General features: G+C 38.5%; 2 protein-coding genes across 2 annotated transcripts; both read left to right on the plus strand.

Annotated features, from left to right (window-relative positions):
• Positions 1-1,702: 1,702 nt before the first annotated feature.
• Positions 1,703-5,217, plus strand: LOC103368489 (troponin I, fast skeletal muscle-like). Its single transcript, XM_008296889.1, has 6 exons — positions 1,703-1,757; positions 1,851-1,887; positions 2,926-3,057; positions 4,256-4,345; positions 4,556-4,732; positions 4,888-5,217. Exons 1-6 carry the CDS (start codon positions 1,750-1,752, stop codon positions 4,972-4,974), a joined length of 531 nt encoding a protein of 176 aa, XP_008295111.1. The 5' UTR covers positions 1,703-1,749; the 3' UTR covers positions 4,975-5,217.
• A 1,265-nt stretch (positions 5,218-6,482) lies between these two features.
• aph1b (APH1B gamma secretase subunit) lies at positions 6,483-14,067 on the plus strand. The gene is made up of 6 exons (XM_008296890.1): positions 6,483-6,768; positions 8,295-8,465; positions 9,849-9,922; positions 10,961-11,083; positions 11,443-11,570; positions 12,085-14,067. Exons 1-6 carry the CDS (start codon positions 6,656-6,658, stop codon positions 12,250-12,252), a joined length of 777 nt encoding a protein of 258 aa, XP_008295112.1. The 5' UTR covers positions 6,483-6,655; the 3' UTR covers positions 12,253-14,067.
• Positions 14,068-18,452: the final 4,385 nt, after the last annotated feature.

An 18,452-nucleotide genomic window follows, 5' to 3' on the forward strand; every position in this document is an offset into this window, starting at 1 on the left:
CCTGCCTTCACCCTGAGTCAGCTGGGATAGACTCCAGCCCCCCATAGTGAGGATTAAGGTGTAGAAATGTGAGACAACCTGCAATTTAAAAACATGTATCTTGGAGAGTATTTTAAATATCCATAGTTTCTAGTAATTTTTTTAAAAGATCAATCAAATCAGAGCAGATGGCCAATGAAGAGTTGACATGAAACTACTCTATGAAAGATTTTACCCCTGAAGTAATCTGACTCTGGTGTGGAAGACAACTCTGTGATGTCCTCCAGAGTTCCTACTGGTTTAAATAAGGTGAGTGGAATGTGGCTGGGAATGCGTGGGGACTATTTTCAGCCGCGGATTAATACACATTTGCTGCTCCGCTGACTGTTTGCAGCAGCAGGTCGCTGTGTGAAGGAAGAGTAAAAATAAACTGCAGTGTTTTATTCATTAATTATGTCACTGGTGTGTTTTAAACAGACGCTGGACAACAGAAGAACTGCACACGTATTAAATACACAGAAAACTAACTAGAAGCATTCAGCTGTTGTTGGTTTTGGTCTTTTCATGGAATTTGTTGACAATCGTAAAAACATAGAATATTAAAATTTACCCATTTAGATAAACCTAAACTGTACAACATTAATGTTTTAAAACAGTTTATTTCTGGGTTTCTTTTTGTATTTAATGGTATTTTACAGTTTTTCATTTTTTTTGTTAAAATACAGATATTAGATAATTAAATCACTTTGACACGTTAACCTAAAAAGAACCCCACAGTGAATAATGTCTGCATGAAAAATCTGTAGTTTGTAAAATTACAAAAAAAAACAAAACAAAAAAAAAACACACACACTATTTTACAGATAGTTGTTATTTGAAAGAACGATTTTGCATATTAAGGAGTGAAAACGGTGAATCATCTTTTAACTGTTTCAAATATTTTTCCTGTTTTGTTGAATTACGCATAATATCTGGTCAAGTCACCGAAAAAAGTACGAATTAGCTGATTAAAGACAAAAAAAAGGACCAAAACTGTAAATCAGCATTTTTACTTTTGGTAGCTCATTGTTTTACTATAAAATTAAATTGTTTTACTGTATTTAAATCAACTAAAAATATAATCACTTTACTGATATTTGTTGTTATTTGGGAAAACAATGTGACATAAAAGTAAAATCACACAACAAAGGTAATAATTTACATGTTGACTGTAAAATAAAAGAAAAGAAAAAGGGATTAATTGACATGTTAGCGATTAAAAATAAAATAAATAAAGCTGTAAATAATGTCATCATCAAAAGTCTAGATTTTTACAAATGGTAATTTGTTCTTTTACAATTTGGGATTGTAAATATTGTATTTAAATCAGCTTATAGTATCAAAATTTTACAGATATTTCTCATTATTTTCACAGTTTTTTTTTTTGTAGTTTTTGAGTGTTATAGTATTCCACAGGTGTTTTTCTGGCATAGTCATTTATTTTTATTTTTTACTGTTCTTTATGGAAACTTTTTTTTTTACAGTTGAACAAAAGCTGTGTGGATCCTCAACGCCCAAAGATGCTTCCAGAAGAAAATTCCTGAAGCGTTTGTCCCTGGTTCAGCTGCTGCCGCTGACCCCTTGGTCTGCTGACAGAGACAACTGGTGGTTAAAACACACACACACACACACACACACACACACACACACACACCATCATCTATAAAGAGACCAGAAAGCTTCGGTATTTCCATTCATCTCCCTTCTTGGCAGGAATCAGCTGCAGGCAGGATGGCAGAGTAAGTTCTGATTTCACTAAAACATTTCTGCATTTACAGGATTCACAGAAATACTTAAGTCACATTTTCCTCCTTGTTTGTTCCTCCCTGAAGGAAGAAGATGTCGCTGAGCCGGAGGAATCACCTCAAGGTAGAGTAAGAACTGAAATGTTATCGTCAACACAAATTCACTTCTGCATAAGTGTTCAGAATCAGACTCAGAAATACTTTACTGATCCTCGAGGGGAAATGACTTCTGTTAAAGTCAGAAAAAGTACAAAATATATGAACTTAAATTGAAAACATAACCTAAAAATATAAACATGAGTAGAAAAATATGTCCTAAAAGTAGAAATATAAGTAGAACAATATGAGCATAAATATAAAATGTGCTTCTCCTAAGAAATTAAACAGTAATATCCAGTGCATTAAGTACTGTGTTAGTCGACAAACATCCCGGAAAAGAAAAGAAGAAAAAAAAAGTAGGGATGAAATGTGGCAGCGATGGAGTCAGAAACAATGTGTTAAAAATGACGAATCAAATAACAAAATATATCAGTAAAATAATGTTTTTCTTCTTGAAATAAAACTGTGTAATTTTATCAAATGATGGCAAATGTCTGTAAAATAAAGACTTCTTTCTTTCTTTCTTTCTTTCTTTCTTTCTTTCTTTCTTTCTTTCTTTCTTAACTTCTTTACATACAGTTAAAAAAAAAAAAAAGTGTAATTTTATTGTCAAACATTGTAAAAGAACAAATGACCGTTTGTAAAAACACAGATTTTCTGATGTGGGCATTACATCCAACATGTCATTTTTTCTGTAATTTTACAAAACAGGGAAAATCTGTAAAAATAAAATAAAATAAAAAAATAATAACAATTTTTAAATTCTTAATATACATATTTTGCCCATTATTTACAGTTTTGACCATTTTTTTTAAGGATAAAATGTAAATGAGGACTTTTTTCTGGTATTCTGGGAACAGTATTTACACAATTAAAAGAAATGTTTTCCAGTGTAGAAAACTAAAAATAAGCTAAAATAGAATCAAACACATAAAACTAAACAATAAAACTGACAGGAAGCCAAATGTTTAACAGAAGTCAGGTTTTGCCCACCTGATCAAACATGGCCGTCATCCTGACTGTGGTTCAGATGACGAAGGTCTGACGCTCCTCTTCCTCTCAGAGTCTGCTGCTGCAGATCGGCCAGTCGATGCTGGAGGAGGAGGCTCAGGACACTGAGAGGGAGAAGATGAAGTACATAGACGAGCGCTGCCCCCGGCTGTTCATCCCTGCTGGCTGCACACAGGACCTGCAGGTAAACCTCCAACACCTGGACGCACTTCACACACGGCTGCTGTTCACCTCAGCAGGCGTTTCAACTGTAGTTCAGACTTTAAGGTAAATAAGTTTGTTCTACTGCACTTGTTCTATCTGCACATGTTATTATTTTAATATAACACATCTTTTTTTTCCTTTTTTTTTAGCACATGAGAACAACAAACATCTCATAGTGGCTCTTATTGTGAAAATAAGCACAGTCACAATGTCGTTTTTGTTGCTTTTTGTTTGTTTGATGCTTTAACTGGCACTGACCAGTAAAGTCTACTGGAGACACTTTTCACTGATTCCTCCACTTCTAAATGTAGTTCTTGTGACTCTGTTTAGTCTCGTCCTCGTACTGTTCAGCTGTCAGGGTCAAGAAAGAAAGAAAAAAATCCAGAAGCTCCCACCTCAGGTTGTTGAAAAGCAGCTTATTTACATCTTTATGCTTCTTTTCAGTGTTTGATATAAAAATCAGCAAATCATCTTTCAGTCATGTTAAATCAAATGTGGATTAAAACCTAAAATAAAGGTATGAAGAAATAATTACGACCAGCAGTGAAGCTGTGTAAAGTGATTCATTCAAAGCTGTGTTCATAAATCAGTTTTAAAGTAACAACAGACAAATTACTTCATTTGAATGTCTTGGTTTGGTCTCACCATTTTCATCATTATTGTTTTCATGCAGCAGCGTAAACTTCCTTTTTTTAAAATCACTGTTTCCTGAATTAACAGCATCAAATGACAAAGTCAGCAACTAGCTGGTGCACAGTGAAGTATTTAGTCTGAATAAAGCATCATTTATTGAGGCTAAGTCAGATCTTCTCCACAGAATTTGTTAAAGACTAAAAGTGAAAAAACATGAAAGAAAAATCAGTGAATACAGCTTTTATTATTATTGAATTTCCCTTCTGGGATAAATAAAGTATTTTTCATTTCATTCATTTCATTTTATTTTGAAAGGCCATGGAACATCTAAACCCTTTCTGGAGTTAGTGCTGCTTAAATTTGCATTAGGTGCTATATTCACAAACTTAATAATATAAAAACTTAAAATAATTAAACATGGAGAGTTGGAGGTGAAAAGAGCTGTCGTTGTAATATCAGTAACATGTTCAGAGGACGGATCAACTGTTCAAAAAGTTTTAATTCACAGTTTAAATCTCATCCCTCCTGTGTTTCTACGACACCAGGAGCTCTGTCGGAAACTTCACAAGCAGATTGATTTGGTGGACGAGGAGCGATACGACACGGCGATCAAAGTGACAAAATCCAACAAGGAGGTACGTCTTTTAAAAGTCCGTCTTCTCTTTAATGGAGCTTCAAGCACCGACAGTTTAAAGACTGAATGTTTTATACATGAACTCCTTCACTCCACTTTTAACAACAAAGAGCACAAACATTTACAAGCCTACACATTTTTATTTCAAGACTATCAGTGCCTTTATAATAGGTTTTCAGATATTCACACATCTGAGCGTCTTCTCTGTCAGATCGATGACCTGAAGGTGATGGTTCAGGATCTGAAGGGGAAGTTTAAGAAACCGGCCCTGAAGAGGGTGCGGATGTCGGCCGACGCCATGCTGGCCGCCCTGCTGGGCTCCAAACATAAAGTGTCCTTGGACCTGAGAGCAAACCTGAAGCAGGTTAAGAAGGAGGTGAAGGAGGAGGTGGGTGCTTCACGTGATGTTGTAGACACGGAAAAACGTAATGATATTCACCTGAAGGCCTCTAACAGTAAAATAGATCTTTAAAGAGGAAACAACATCAGCAGCAGAAAAGACAGAAAATCATTCAATTCCACAAACACTCTTGTTTTTCTCAGGAGAAGCAGACGGGCGACTGGAGGAAGACCATCGAAGACAAGTCCGGGATGGACGGCAGGAAGAAGATGTTTGAGACAGAGGCTTAAATGTCAACGTGTTGTTCTGCTGTTGATCAGCAGCGTTTGTTTCTGTCTGTTCTGTGAGCCCACACTGTTGTTAGGCTGTGCAAATGATGAATCATTTGTATGTGTTTAATGCCAACAACTGGGTAAACAAAGAAATAGGAAATGATTCACATGGTCTATCAAAATTAAGTCACTTCATGTCTACACGTGGTAACAATGAACAGAAATGCAAAAATGGAGTAAAATAAAGTTTAAAAATAGGAATGTCCCAAGTTCTTTTGTCCTCGATCCAATCCCAGTCATATAATATTCAATATCTGCCAATACCAAGTCTTCATGTGCTACCATTTTCTTAGATAATACACACTTCAAGCACATTTATGCGTGTTTCAGGCAAAAGATAAAGAACATTCATGTCAGAAAGTGTATCGCAGAATAGCCGTGGTGCTTCGTTGCGACTCGAGGAGGTGGTCACAAGCACTTTTGTACAGCAAGCAGACAGCATGGTGGGGGTTTAACCAGCAATGGGCATCAGAGACTTCTGTCACGCTTCATAAATACCTGTATGACAGTCAATTTAAACAAAGAATCAGGTGTTAAATAAAGCCAGTCATTTAGAAAATGCTGTTGTTCACACTGACTGGAGCACTTTAAATGCAGCCGGGTCTTGAGTGTCCCCACAAACAACACATTATCATACAGGAAGAAAGTTCTGCTGCAACAGGGGTGTCCAATCCTGGTCCTAGAGAGCCACAATCCTGCATGTTCTAGATGTTTCCCTCTTCCAACACACTTGATTCAAATGATCAGCTCATCATCAAGCTCTGCAGAAGCCTGATAACGGTCCTGATCATTGAAAGAGGGAAACATCTAAAACATGCAGGACTGTAGCTCTCGAGGACCAGGACTGGAGACCCCTGTTCTATGCAATGGTTTGTGTCTGGTTGGCCTTTAAACACATTATTCTGTCCCTCACATTGGACTTCCTGGACCTAATGATACCTATACATTAAAAAAAAAGTAAAACAGGCTGTGATATATTAGATCTATTCATTTAAAAAAAAAAAATGCTGTATATTATGTATGTATATAACCACATGTGGGCTGCAGGGTGGCGCAGTTGGTTAGCACTGTTGCCTCGCAGCAAGAAGGTTGCTGGTTCGCGTCCCGGTGGGGGCACCAGAATCTTTCTGCGTGGAGTTTGCATGTTCTCCCCGTGCAGCGTGGGTTCTCTCTGGGTTCTCCGGCTTCCTCCCACACAGTGATTCTAAATTGTCCGTAGGTGTGAATGTGAGTGTGCTTGGTTGTTTGTCTCTAAGTGTAGCCCTGTGATAGACTGGTGACCTGTCCAGGGTGTCCCCTGCCTTCACAGTCAGCTGGGATAGACTCCAGCCCCCCGCGACCCTAGTGAGGATGAAGCAGTGTATATATAATGAATGGATGGATAACCACATGCAGTTTGTGTCTTTTCATTGTAATTGTTTCACGTTGCAATAAAGTTTTTGGGAGGAGGTTAGTCACATGACACATGACGTCAGGAATGCCCTGCGATCATACGGCTGCTACGTCCATCTTTCTTATACAGTTTATGGGTCTAGTTGCTTCGTCCATCTCTCGTATACAGTTTATGGTGCTCGCTAAGCACCAGTCTTGAGAACCTGGAACATAAAGAACCGGTGTTAATTCAGGCTCTGGCTCCAAAATGACGGCGGCGGTGTTTTTCGGCTGCACTTTCATCGCCTTCGGCCCTGCCATCGCGCTGTTCCTGTTTACCATCGCCCGGGAGCCGCTGAGGGTCATTTTCCTGATAGCAGGGTGAGAATTTAACATTTTAATTATCGTGGCAGGTGACAGGTGACTTATTGCGACCATGTCAGGGCGACACAGACTCCACTGCCGCGTTTAGGTAGTCAAAACCCAGTATTTACCTGAGCTAGCTTACTTGCTAGCTGGCTAGCCGTCCGCTCCGTTAGCTAGCTCTGATGTTGCTGGTAACTTCCATTTTTCCAACATCCTGCTTTTATGCTGTCTTTCTACGTGTAACAACACAGTCTGAGGTGTTCAGACTTCCATATACACACGTTTCCAACACATACAGACGATAATATCCAGCTTTACAGTCCAAACTTGCTCTGATATTAACCTTTCAAACAATGCTAACTTCCCGTTTAGCCATAGACTGAGTGGCGTTTCTTAGCTTTCCAGCCAGTTAATGTGCTGGCTTTACTTGTGTTTATTCCGAAACCACATGAGACAAGGAAAAGTGATGTTAAAATAATTAGCAAATACGGATGCACGTCTTATTGTGTCTGATAATAGAACAAGGCAGGTCTGACACTGAGGGTTTACTGGGTTGCACAGATTGTGTTCACACATCACTTTAAAATAGGCTGTTTAAACGTAAATGTGCCTGTCTACATAAGTAGTTTTATAGCTGCTTTGACATTTTGAATTAAAAACAAACAGACATCTGCACATATCACTAAATCCCTTGTATCAACTGATACATTTTTTTGTCAAATACATAAATTCTGCCTGGGATTTCTGTGCCTTTGCAACAAAAGTTAAGTTTTCAATTTGTGTTGCCTGATATTCTTAAACGCTAAATAATTAAATTCAGAGAGCTGGAGGTGACAGAAAACTGTCTTTGGAACATGAAGAGAATAACACCCCGGTTTAAAAGGTTTTAAATCTTGTACCTCCTGTGTATCTACAACACCAGAAGCTGTAGAACTGCTTTAAATTAAATGAAAGAAAAAAAAAATCCATCTTGTTGTATTTTTGGCATCAGTGAACTTTACAGAGTCACTACAACAGACAGACCCTTAAGCTGCAAGTGTTTCTCAATGTAAAGTTATCATAACTGACCTGACCAGCTTGTTATTATGTATAATATGTGGGTTATTTGTGGTTTAATTTAATTAGTGTCTAATTTAGAGAGTTGTGGTTTAAAGAAACAAGAAGTTTGATGAGTGAGCTTCTTGAATCGACTCATCTGACTTTTCATTAACATTGTGTCTGTTTGTCTGAATGATTTATTTATATTCTTTTATTTTAACTGAAACTCAGGTGTTCCAGCTTAGTATATGGAAACTTTTAGATGGGATGTTTTGGGGATGCACAGTGATATTTACATCATTATAGGTAGCAGCTGATAAACGCTTTAAATTGAAGTGATATCAGCCGGACATTAACAGTGATCGACAGATGATGTCTGACAGGCCTAACGTTCACAGTTTTGTTTGAAAATGTGATATAAAAATGAATAAGCCTTGTTTTACTTGGAAAAAACAGAAGTCTTATTATTTTGCTGGATGAATGTATGTTTTTCCACCTTTCAGAGCGTTCTTCTGGCTGGTGTCGCTGCTGCTGTCCTCCATGGTTTGGTTCATCTCGGTTCAGATCAGTAATAAGGAAAGCGCTGCGCAGCAGAAAGGTTTGCTCATCTTCGGTGTGGTTCTGTCCGTCCTGCTGCAGGAAACCTTCCGCTTCGCCTACTACAAGCTGCTCAAGTAAGTCGGTGACACAGTGTTTAACAGGCAGCTTCAGCTTTGTCTCTGTTTCCTGCACTGACTGGATGATATTATATGAATATTGTCATGAAGCCCTTACAACATAATCACCATGGCTGTGGTGGTATTCTATCCCCCGCCGCCACCAATGGTGGAAACAGAACTGTGAACACTAGCTAAACTGGCATCAGCAGCCAAGTCCTGCCTGTGCGTTCCGGCCACTTCCACCCCGTCAGATCACTCCCCCGGGGTGGAAGTGGCTGTTCAAGCATCAAGCCCTCCTTGTATCTCGACCTCCGTCTTGACAATCCGACAGCCTCGCTATCCGACATTAAAGGTTTTACATGTGGTGTCGGATTATCAAGTCATGACTGTATTTGGTTATTTGAAGTTGTCTTCCCAGCCCAGTTTCCTTTGTGCACTGCATGCAACAGCAACACATTAAAGAAATCTGCTGTATTTTTATTTATGTACGCACCATAAACCATTTTAAAATGAGGGTTTAATATGGAATGGTTACAAAACTAACGTTACTGAGGATCAGCAGCCACTAGGGGCCAGTGAAGGTTAATAATCTGATACTTATTCTGCAGTAAAATTAATATAAAACTAACTGGGATTTACTGAGGATGCTGAAACAAGTAAAGGACGAAGATGAATCCTGTATCTCAAGAATGTTAATGGAAAACAGGATTTCAGACGAACTTAGTGTTGATCTTTAAGTTAACTGCTGTACTGGTGCTTCCACAAAAGATCATTCCACTGTTTTTAGACCCTTTACTACAAACTCCATATGCTTAAAGTTACTCTCCATCCTTTCACAACGTCATGTGTTGTGTTTGACAGCCAAAACACATACAAGGGTTTTCATGCAAACATTACTGTTGTGCCTCCAGAGAACGATTTCTCACTTTTAAGAGCAGAGGAAACACAACATTTAGACATTTTCTTTGCATTGTACAAACACACAAACCTGAATTGTTGAAATTAAATAATCTATTTACACCAGGACTTAGTTTTTTAGAAGTCAAATAATAACTGTTTTACTTTTTAATATTTCACAAATCAGGTGGACTTTTTTGCAATTATCAATTTTTCAATTTGAGACTTAAAAAAAAATCTAACTTTAAGTCATATATCAGCTTTCATGTAACATCAGAAACTGAACTCTGAACCAGTTCATCATCATAATCCCGCCCCGCCTTGTGTACGTGCTCCAGCTGTCCTAGTTTCCACCTTTTAGTGTGAACTTTTTAAAGCCTTGTATTGTTGCAGCTCGGATCATCTTCCACTCGCTGAAATGTATATTTCCTCTCCTTGTTTTTGTTTACAGCACACAGTGAAACTAAAACTCTGACGCTGTTTGTGTGTGTTTTCCCGCAGGAAAGCGAACGAAGGCCTCCTCACTCTCAGTCAGGAGGAAACCATGCCGATCTCCATACGGCAGCTGGCCTACGGTACCGTTAGTCTGCACTTCACATCTCACTCACCGCTAGCTGTCTTTTGACGTCTTGCATATTTACAAAAATCTGATCGAGTATATTGGCTGGTGTTCTTTCTTTCAAAGCCACTGATGCCTCAGATTTGCTTGTGATTTTAGAGGAGCTTTTTAGAGGTCTAAGAAAACAACTGCTGATGGGCTTCCAGTTTAGAAATGTATTTAATGGGCGCCCCTATAGTTTACCTCGTTGAACGGGCGACCCGTGAACAGGGGCTTTGGTTCCCCGACGCAGTGGTCGTGGGTTCGACTCGCGGTCACGACCCTTTGCTGCTGGTCTCTCCCCATTCTTCTCCCCCCTTTTCCTGTCTGTCTCTACTGCTCTACAATAAAGGCTAAAAGCCCCAAAAATATGTTTAAAAAAAAGAAAAGTATTTAATGATGAAAAAGTGCATATTTGGTCTGAATGACAGATAGGAACATTTACCAGAGGATCTAACAAAAGATGGCGTCAGAAAGTCTGTTTTACTACAAACATGTCACCTATGCACAAATTTTGATAGTGAACACATAAAGTTTGATTATTGAAGTTGTGATCAACATTTGTACTTATTTGGAAAAATAAACGCTGCATCTATGTCCGTATTATCTTTAGCACATCTTTCTAACTTCTAAGCTGGAGCTTCTTGTGGCTTATGGCCTTAAATCATTATTGTGGCGACTAGCATTGGCATTGGTTATTGTTTTGTACGATAACTATTTGTGTTGTAAACCGAGGTTTACTTGCTGCTGTCAGGTGTTTAGGTGTGTTTACTTATTTAGAACCGCTGTAGTTTCTCTTAGGTTGTGTCTGTTGCTTAAGAAGGATCGTCAAAGTGAGAATGTTGTTGTACAGCGCAACTTTCTGGTTTTCTGTTGAATTCAAATAACTTTGTTTGTCCTCTGGGGGCAATTCAAAAGCTCACTGAGTATTTAATATAGAGACATAAAAAACAAAACAATAAACCATATGTGTTTATATTCATATGACAACAATCCTCCTTGAATCTTGTTTCAGTTTCTGGCCTCGGCTTCGGCTTCATGAGCGGCGCGTTCTCCGTGGTAAACATCCTGGCCGACTCTGTGGGTCCAGGAACCGTCGGGATCCACGGAGACTCGCAGCACTACTTTCTGTCTTCAGGTAATGACAGCAAACATTTCTGAAAACTTCCAAGTTTCTGCTGCGTCATTCATACCAGCTTCCTGTGTCCTCCTCCATTTTTTATCTGTAGCTTAGTTCAGGGGTTCTAAAAGTGGAGGTTGTGAGAGGATGTTGAGAAATTAGCTAAAAAAACACTTAGAAATGGTTTATTTTGACCATAATTGTTCCAAATATTTAAAATAGTTCAATTTAAAACGATCTGAATCTTTGCTTAATGTATAACGATCCTCTGTGGATGGTTGTTGGAAGACTTCACGAGAAATCCAGGAAACGAAATGATGAAATTCACACATTCTTGCCTGTAACGCTGCCTTTTCTTCATCGCTTCCCTCTTTCAGCCTTCATGACGATGGCCATCATCCTGCTCCACATGTTCTGGGGCGTCGTCTTCTTCGACGCCTGCGAGAAGCAGCGCTGGTGGGCCGTCGCCGCCGTCGTCATCAGCCACCTGCTCGTGTCCTGCCTGGTGAGTGTTGCCCATGTGGAGCTAGAAGGGGTAAAGAAAATCACACCGGAGATAGGCGAAGCTCAGAAGCAAGTTGTGTTCATATGATAGAAGCTATCATCATTTTGATGGTTTTTCAAGCAAGACGAATCCAAATTCTCTGCTTTCAGACTCTTAAAATTTCAAGATGCAAGAGTTTTAATTTGTCACATGCTCATACGTCATGTGCAGTGAAATGCAAGGTGACTGTTTCTCAAGGCTGTGCGACAGCAATAAGACATAAAAGGACAAATCTTTAACAGACCATAAACGATTTGTTGCTTTTTTCCGTTTTATGTGATTGTAAACAGAATATTTTGGGGTTTTGGACTCTTGCTCAACGAAACATCATCTTGAGCTCCCCTTTAGTTTTTTAGTCACTTTTTGGAAATCTAACAGACGAACAATCAGCTAATCAGGAAACAATCTCACAAGACAAGGTGGAGACAATAATCTACATTCACTAAACATTTGGTGTTGATTTCTGGATCTGCAGACCTTCCAGAACCCCGAGTACGTCGCCAGCCTGGTTCCCACCTACGTCGTCTTGTTCCTGATGGGCGTCTGGGCCTTTTATTCTGCCGGCGGCTCCCTGAGGAACCTCAAACTCTGCCTCACCTGCAAGGACAAAGACTTCCTGCTGGCCAACCACCGGCCCAGATAACGGAGCGGGCCCGGCCGGGGTGCAGGACTCTATCCAAAGATCACAGAGTTCACACAAACACACTCTGATCTGCTGTTTGACCCGAGACAAGCCTCACCGTCTTCAGTCTATTAAACAGAAAAGCAGATTTTGAAGAAACAAAGGTGGGAGATTATTTTTGATTCATGTCCAGCTCAGAATAGGCTTCTATTCAAATGTTCGCCTGATCGTGTCCCCGGTTCCTGAAAGATGAACAGAAGGTGTTTTAAGTTTGGCTCCTTCACTTACTGTAACGTTCTTCTGACAGCGTCTTGTGACAAATCTTTCCCAGTATGGATTTCTGCTCATTTATAACAAAAGCTCTGATACAGAAACTACATGATTTCATATTATTTATTGATCCTAAGAAGATTATGAGCAACAAAAACTCTGGTGATAATCGGTTTCTTATCTTCGTGTAGCTGCACTCCAGTGAAAACTCTCTGCTTTCGGCTTGCAGGCAGATTAACTGACGGTTTATTCTCACCTCTTTGTACACAGATACGCCAATAATACGAACAAGTGTTTTCTCAGTGATCTTTGAATGTTCACTTTCTTTGTTGCCTTTTTCTACGTGTTAGTTGTTTGTGAGCGAGCGCAGGAGTCAGTGTGTTAGAGCAGCGGTCCCCAACCAAGCAAGACGATTGTTTACGGACCGGTCGCATCAAAAATAATAAGCATTTTTTTCTATTAAAACGAAAGCGAATGAAATTACTTCTTATTGCTAAATGTGTATTCTTCTTTGGTCTTAGCATCGAGTCTCTCCTTCTTTTCAAAGAAGCTCTCCAGAAAACTTTTCTTAAAAATTCTTTTGGGCAGCGGTTAGAGTAACCGTTTAACTGACGGGAAGATGAGCTCGTCATTTTTCAAAATAAAGCACCTCGCAGACTTTGCCGGAAATTATATATTCCAAAAATAACGTTTTTATTCTTTCTGTGCGCCCTGGTACCAAACTGGCCCGGTGGTTGGAGGCCGCTGCGTTAGAAGATCCATGCGATGAATTTCTATATTTTATTTCTTTGCACCTGATTTTATTTGTTTCGTTGTTTGTACAGTTTGTATAGGCTTCCATGTTTCCTGAGGATGGGACGGGCGTAAGTTAAAGATGTAAACAGTTTGTGTTAGACTCTCCGCTTTGTGCTGGCACTTTATTCCATCGAATTCGGCTCATTCGCGCAGTTTCTCGTTGAAATCGTTTGCTGTGGGAGCTGTGATGATTCTGGAGGAGGCCGTCTGTGGTGCTGTTGAGCTTCACTGCAGTATAAAGTATAAAGTTCTGTCTCTGTTGTTAAATACACATGCACTGCTGTCAACAGAGTGAACAAAACAGGAGAAATCAGTTCGATATTTCGTTTAAACTATGATCACAGGAGGGCTAAACAACACTTAATGAGTGTGCAGGGGTTCAGCTTTTTACCAGCAGATGTGCCAAGTGGCTGTTTGTGGTCAGATCTGTCCTCACAGTGAATATTTTGCAGCTTTCAATGTTTCAACAGCAAAGCTACAAACACATTTGTATCGTGATGCAGGCTACGCAAGCAAACAGTTATTACCGAAGCATGAACGGAAGAAAGAGTTGCCAAAAAATGTCGTCCCCGTGTGCTCACGTTTAGCTGAAAACTAAAGGAGATATCAGAGTGATGCGGGTGGACTTGAGCTTCATGCAGCACCACAGACCACATCGCCTCCCTCAGGTCCAGTTTTAATAACTTTGCTTCTATCATTTCAAACTTTAAATGTGTACAGTACTTTGGTTGATGACAAAAAAAATAAAAACTAATAACATTCCCATCAGAAGCTGCTGCAATTTGTGTTTTTGTTTTGTTTTTTTTCACTTGGAAGCAAACGTGGTGAACATCTGCCTGTTATGTCCTGTTAGCATTTAGCTTAGAAACAGCTGGTGCAGGCTAACAACCTGCTAGCACGGCTAGCATAAATAATAACAAATGAATTCATTTACCAAAACAGATAACTCCATTTTTGTAGATTTTCAGAATTTTTTTGTTGTTTTCTTGAGATAATATCAAACTGAAGTTGAGTGGATCTGACTCAGTGGAAATGACAACAATAGAGATAACTTAAGTGTGATTGATGTTGTCTCAGGTCGACGATGGAAAAAATGTGTTTTCAGGAGGTTTGTGAATCAGGATCAGAAGCAGATTTATTGCCAGGTGTAGTTTGCACAATACGAGGCATTTGTTCTGGTGGGTTGGTGCAACAATAAATATACACAGTGAGGAACAATGAACAAGATAAAAATAAAGGTGGAGTTATCTGTTTTTGCAAATGAACTCTTCAAATATTTTCATGGCTAATATGTTTCACAGATCATTTATGCAATAAGACATTTTTTTTATGTGTATAAAATGTTTTTAAAATGTGATAAATGTCCCAAACTACTTCCTAAAAAAAAGGTTTTTTTTTTCTTTCTTGAATATGATGTTTTGTTTGAGCATCATTTAAATACCACAAATGTGTTTATTTTAGCAGAAGAAAACCAAAACATCTGATCAAGTGAGAAGATTTCTTTCTTTTTGACGAACAGTTAAAGTTGTTGCTAATTAATTATACATTACTGGCTGGTTTTCAAGGTGTCTGTGGAAACAAGCAGCCACTTATGATGATTTAATTGTTAGTTGTTTTCTCTATTATTTTTTCAATTAATTAACTCATTGTTGTTGTTTTTTTAAATGACAGAAAATTGTGAAAAATTAAGCTGATGTCATGTTTTGTCCACAAAACAAAGATTTCCAGTTTACTGTCACAGAGGAGTAATCTTCACATTTAAAAAGCTGGAACCACAGAATTCAGACTTTTCTTCTTTTTCTTTCCAAATTTCAGAACTGATTTAAAAATCTAAATAGTTTTCAGTTAATTTAAAAGTTGTCAAATAGTTGATTTTTTGCTGAGTCACTGCAGGTCAGAGGGGTTTGTCCAGCCACAATGGTTTTATTAAAAATGTTCATTAGGAAGATAGGATTCAGTTATTCTTTAAGTTTCATGCAGAAACAATCGGTCATTTCATGGGACCTTTAATGATCAGTCTGCAGGAGACAAAGCAGGCGCCAGGTTTCCTCCACAGAGCGTCTATGAGCCAAAGATGAAGAAGCAGCAGCCTTGTGTTCTCCTGCAGGATGCTTCGGTTTTCACGTCAAGACGGGGAGCTGTAAGAGTGTAAGTCTGTGAGATTAGCAGGGCAGTCAGACGGACAAGTCAGACATCAGTGTTCCATCTTAAATCCTGCTTCATTTTCTGCCTCCTGCTCTGCTCTTCAGGTCCAGTTTCCATTTATGAAAGCAGACACCTCCTGGCCGAGCAGCACAAAGCCCGCCGGGGTCTCCGAGGGCTCCGGTCGGTCAAAGGCCTTTTTACCCAGACAGCGGACGGACAGACAGACGGACGCAAGAAACGTTTCCTCTGTCGAAAACCAGACTTTCACATGCAAATGGAAGTCGGTGCAGCCGGTGACACCGAGGTCACCGGCAGTACGAGAGGCTTCAGTCCTGAGGTTTGAGTTTCTGACGGCTTTCTGAGGAGCAGCCGGAAAAAAACGAACGAAAGCAAAGGTTTCACTGAAAAACACCCTTTTTCTAAAGAAAGTACTGCTCACTGAAGGATTTAAAAGGACTAAACTGACAGAAACAAACTATTTTAGCTGTAAAATGTGAACAACTTTGAACAACAGAAGTTGTTTTGATAAATTACAGATCGTAGCTCATAAAATCACAGGAAAAGTGAAGTTTTTTGCAGACTAGCCCTTCAAACAGAGGCCAGAACTCTCCATCTTTTACTACATTTGACCAGAAAATGACAAAGTTTTTATTGTATTTAAATCTAAAAAGCTTTATTTCACAGATGTTTGCTGCTATTTGAAAGAAAATTGGTGCAAATTGGGGATGACTAAAGATTAAAGATGGTAAATGATTTTCTAACAGTTATTTTACACATTTTCACAGTTTTGTATATATATACACAATAACTACTAAAGTCACAGAGAAGAAATATTTATTTACATGTTTACCATAAAAACAAACAAAACAAGCCAAAATATATAAATTGTATCCAAATTAAAAATCTGTATTTTTAAAAATTGTAATTAATTCTTTTGCAGTATGTGACCATAAAAGTTTATTATTGAAAAATGGTAAATATTTTTTAAACCGTGAATTTAAAGATTTTCCATCTGTTGTTTGCAGACAATATGCAGCAAAGTCACAGAAAAATAAAAAAGCATTTGTCATCATGCTGACTTGGGAAAAAACAAAAAGGAAAAACAGAAAACAGCCCAAAACCCTAAGTTTACATCAAAAATCTATATTTTTACCAGTAATAATTCATTCTTTTACAGTGTATTATCATAAAATTGTAAGTTGAAATCATTTTATAGTTCATCTTACAGATTTTCTTTATTGTTGATTTTACGGTTTATGAACGTCACGTTTTTTAACTTGTTTTTTCCTTTTAATGTTTTGGTTTGCAGGCAGGTGGTGGTAGAACAAAAAAAACCAACAGCCTCTTTTTAATGTTTTTAACCTCATCTTCATTTCCTGTTTTTTAAATCAGTACAATCATTTCATTCCTGATGCAATGTGAGAATGATGCGCCGCCTTAAAGGAACAGTTTTCATACTTCTTTTAATTACCTGGTGGCTCGTTTCATTTAAAAAAAATCGACCAAATCTAAAAAAAAAAAGTTCCCTCCTGACTCCCTCAGAATCAGCTGAGTTCTATGTACAATAATTCCAGTGTATTTAATGAAGCCATGCAAGATTGCTGGAATAGTTTTGAGCCCTTTTGCATGTTTTTCTTTTTTTTTCGTTTTAGTCGTTTTTACCCCCTTGTAGCCGTTCACGCCTCTTTCTGGTTAATTTGCTTTGCAGTCACATGGTGTCTCTTTGTCGGTATTTTTGCATCTGTTTTCAGCAGCTATCATCTGTCTGTGGTCGTCCTAACATGCTTGGAGCTGTATTTATCACATTGTGGCCCTTTGTGGTCATTTTGCGTCTCTTCTGGTTCGTATCGTTTTCTACTCATGTTGACCCTCCTCCCAGCTGTTGCCCCGTAGCACTGCTCACTAATCCTTCAATACCTAAATGTGCACAGCAACGTCTGGTCCTAAACAGTGGTGGAAGAACTACTCAGATACTCTATTATAAGTAACTATAATACTATTATATTATATAATAGTTGAGCGTGAGCTGAGTGAATGATGTGTGATTATACAGCATGTTTATCTTTACATTAGAGATGAATCCTCACAGTCAGTCAGAGCCCAAAGCTCCACAATGTTTTTCTTAATTATATTTATCAGCAATAAGCAGAATTTCCCTGAATTGTGGGATATTTTCTCCATAGAAAAATTAACAGATTAATTTTCTTTCACTTTTCTAACTGATGGAATAAACTGGTTTAAGTCACAACAGATCATCATATATTTGGTGAGCAAAGAGCTTTTCTGTCTGCGTCATAGAAACTTGCATCTTAGAACAAGAATACCTGAAACATCCTGACTGGTTTTCAACAGAAAAGATGAGTATCAGGATGTTATCACTGTTGTTCACAGTCTGAGGACAGAAACAGGCGACAGAACTGAACACAATCAGAGGAGAATCTAAAAGACTCTTAAACAGGCTCTCAATGCTGCAAACTGGTTTGATTAATGGGACATGTCCAAACTGTTCTATAAAACATGTCAATATGGGCGCTGCTATAGCTCCGCTGATTGAGCTGGTGTCCCATGTTCAGGGTCTCTAGTTCCTGACAAAGAGGTCATGGGTTCAAGTCCAGGTCATGCAGGTTCTTCTCCCCCACTTTCCTGTCTCTCTCTCTCTTGATTTTTTTATCAAAAAAGGCCAAAAAAAAAAAAAGAATCATGTCAATATTATTTTTCCATTTCACAGCCAGAAGCTACATTTGCAAGTGTTAAATATTCACATGTTAAAAAAGTGAATTTGACACAGAAGAAATCCTGTCTAGAAGATGATTCTGGTGTCAGATGTAGATAAAAACAAGACCTGTCATCGTCTATAACTGGTTCTGAACAGCCACCGTCACACATGCTGATATGAGCCTTCAAAGTTTTATCAAAATGCACTTTCTAAAGTTTTTTTTTCTTTTTCTGTTGAACAGAGAACACATCCAGGATACCAATGCTTGATTCTACGACTCCGTCATAGACATTAA

The sequence above is a fragment of the Stegastes partitus genome, unplaced genomic scaffold (genome assembly GCF_000690725.1).
Source record: "Stegastes partitus isolate 25-593 unplaced genomic scaffold, Stegastes_partitus-1.0.2 Scaffold1161, whole genome shotgun sequence".
Classification (NCBI taxonomy): domain Eukaryota; kingdom Metazoa; phylum Chordata; class Actinopteri; family Pomacentridae; genus Stegastes; species Stegastes partitus.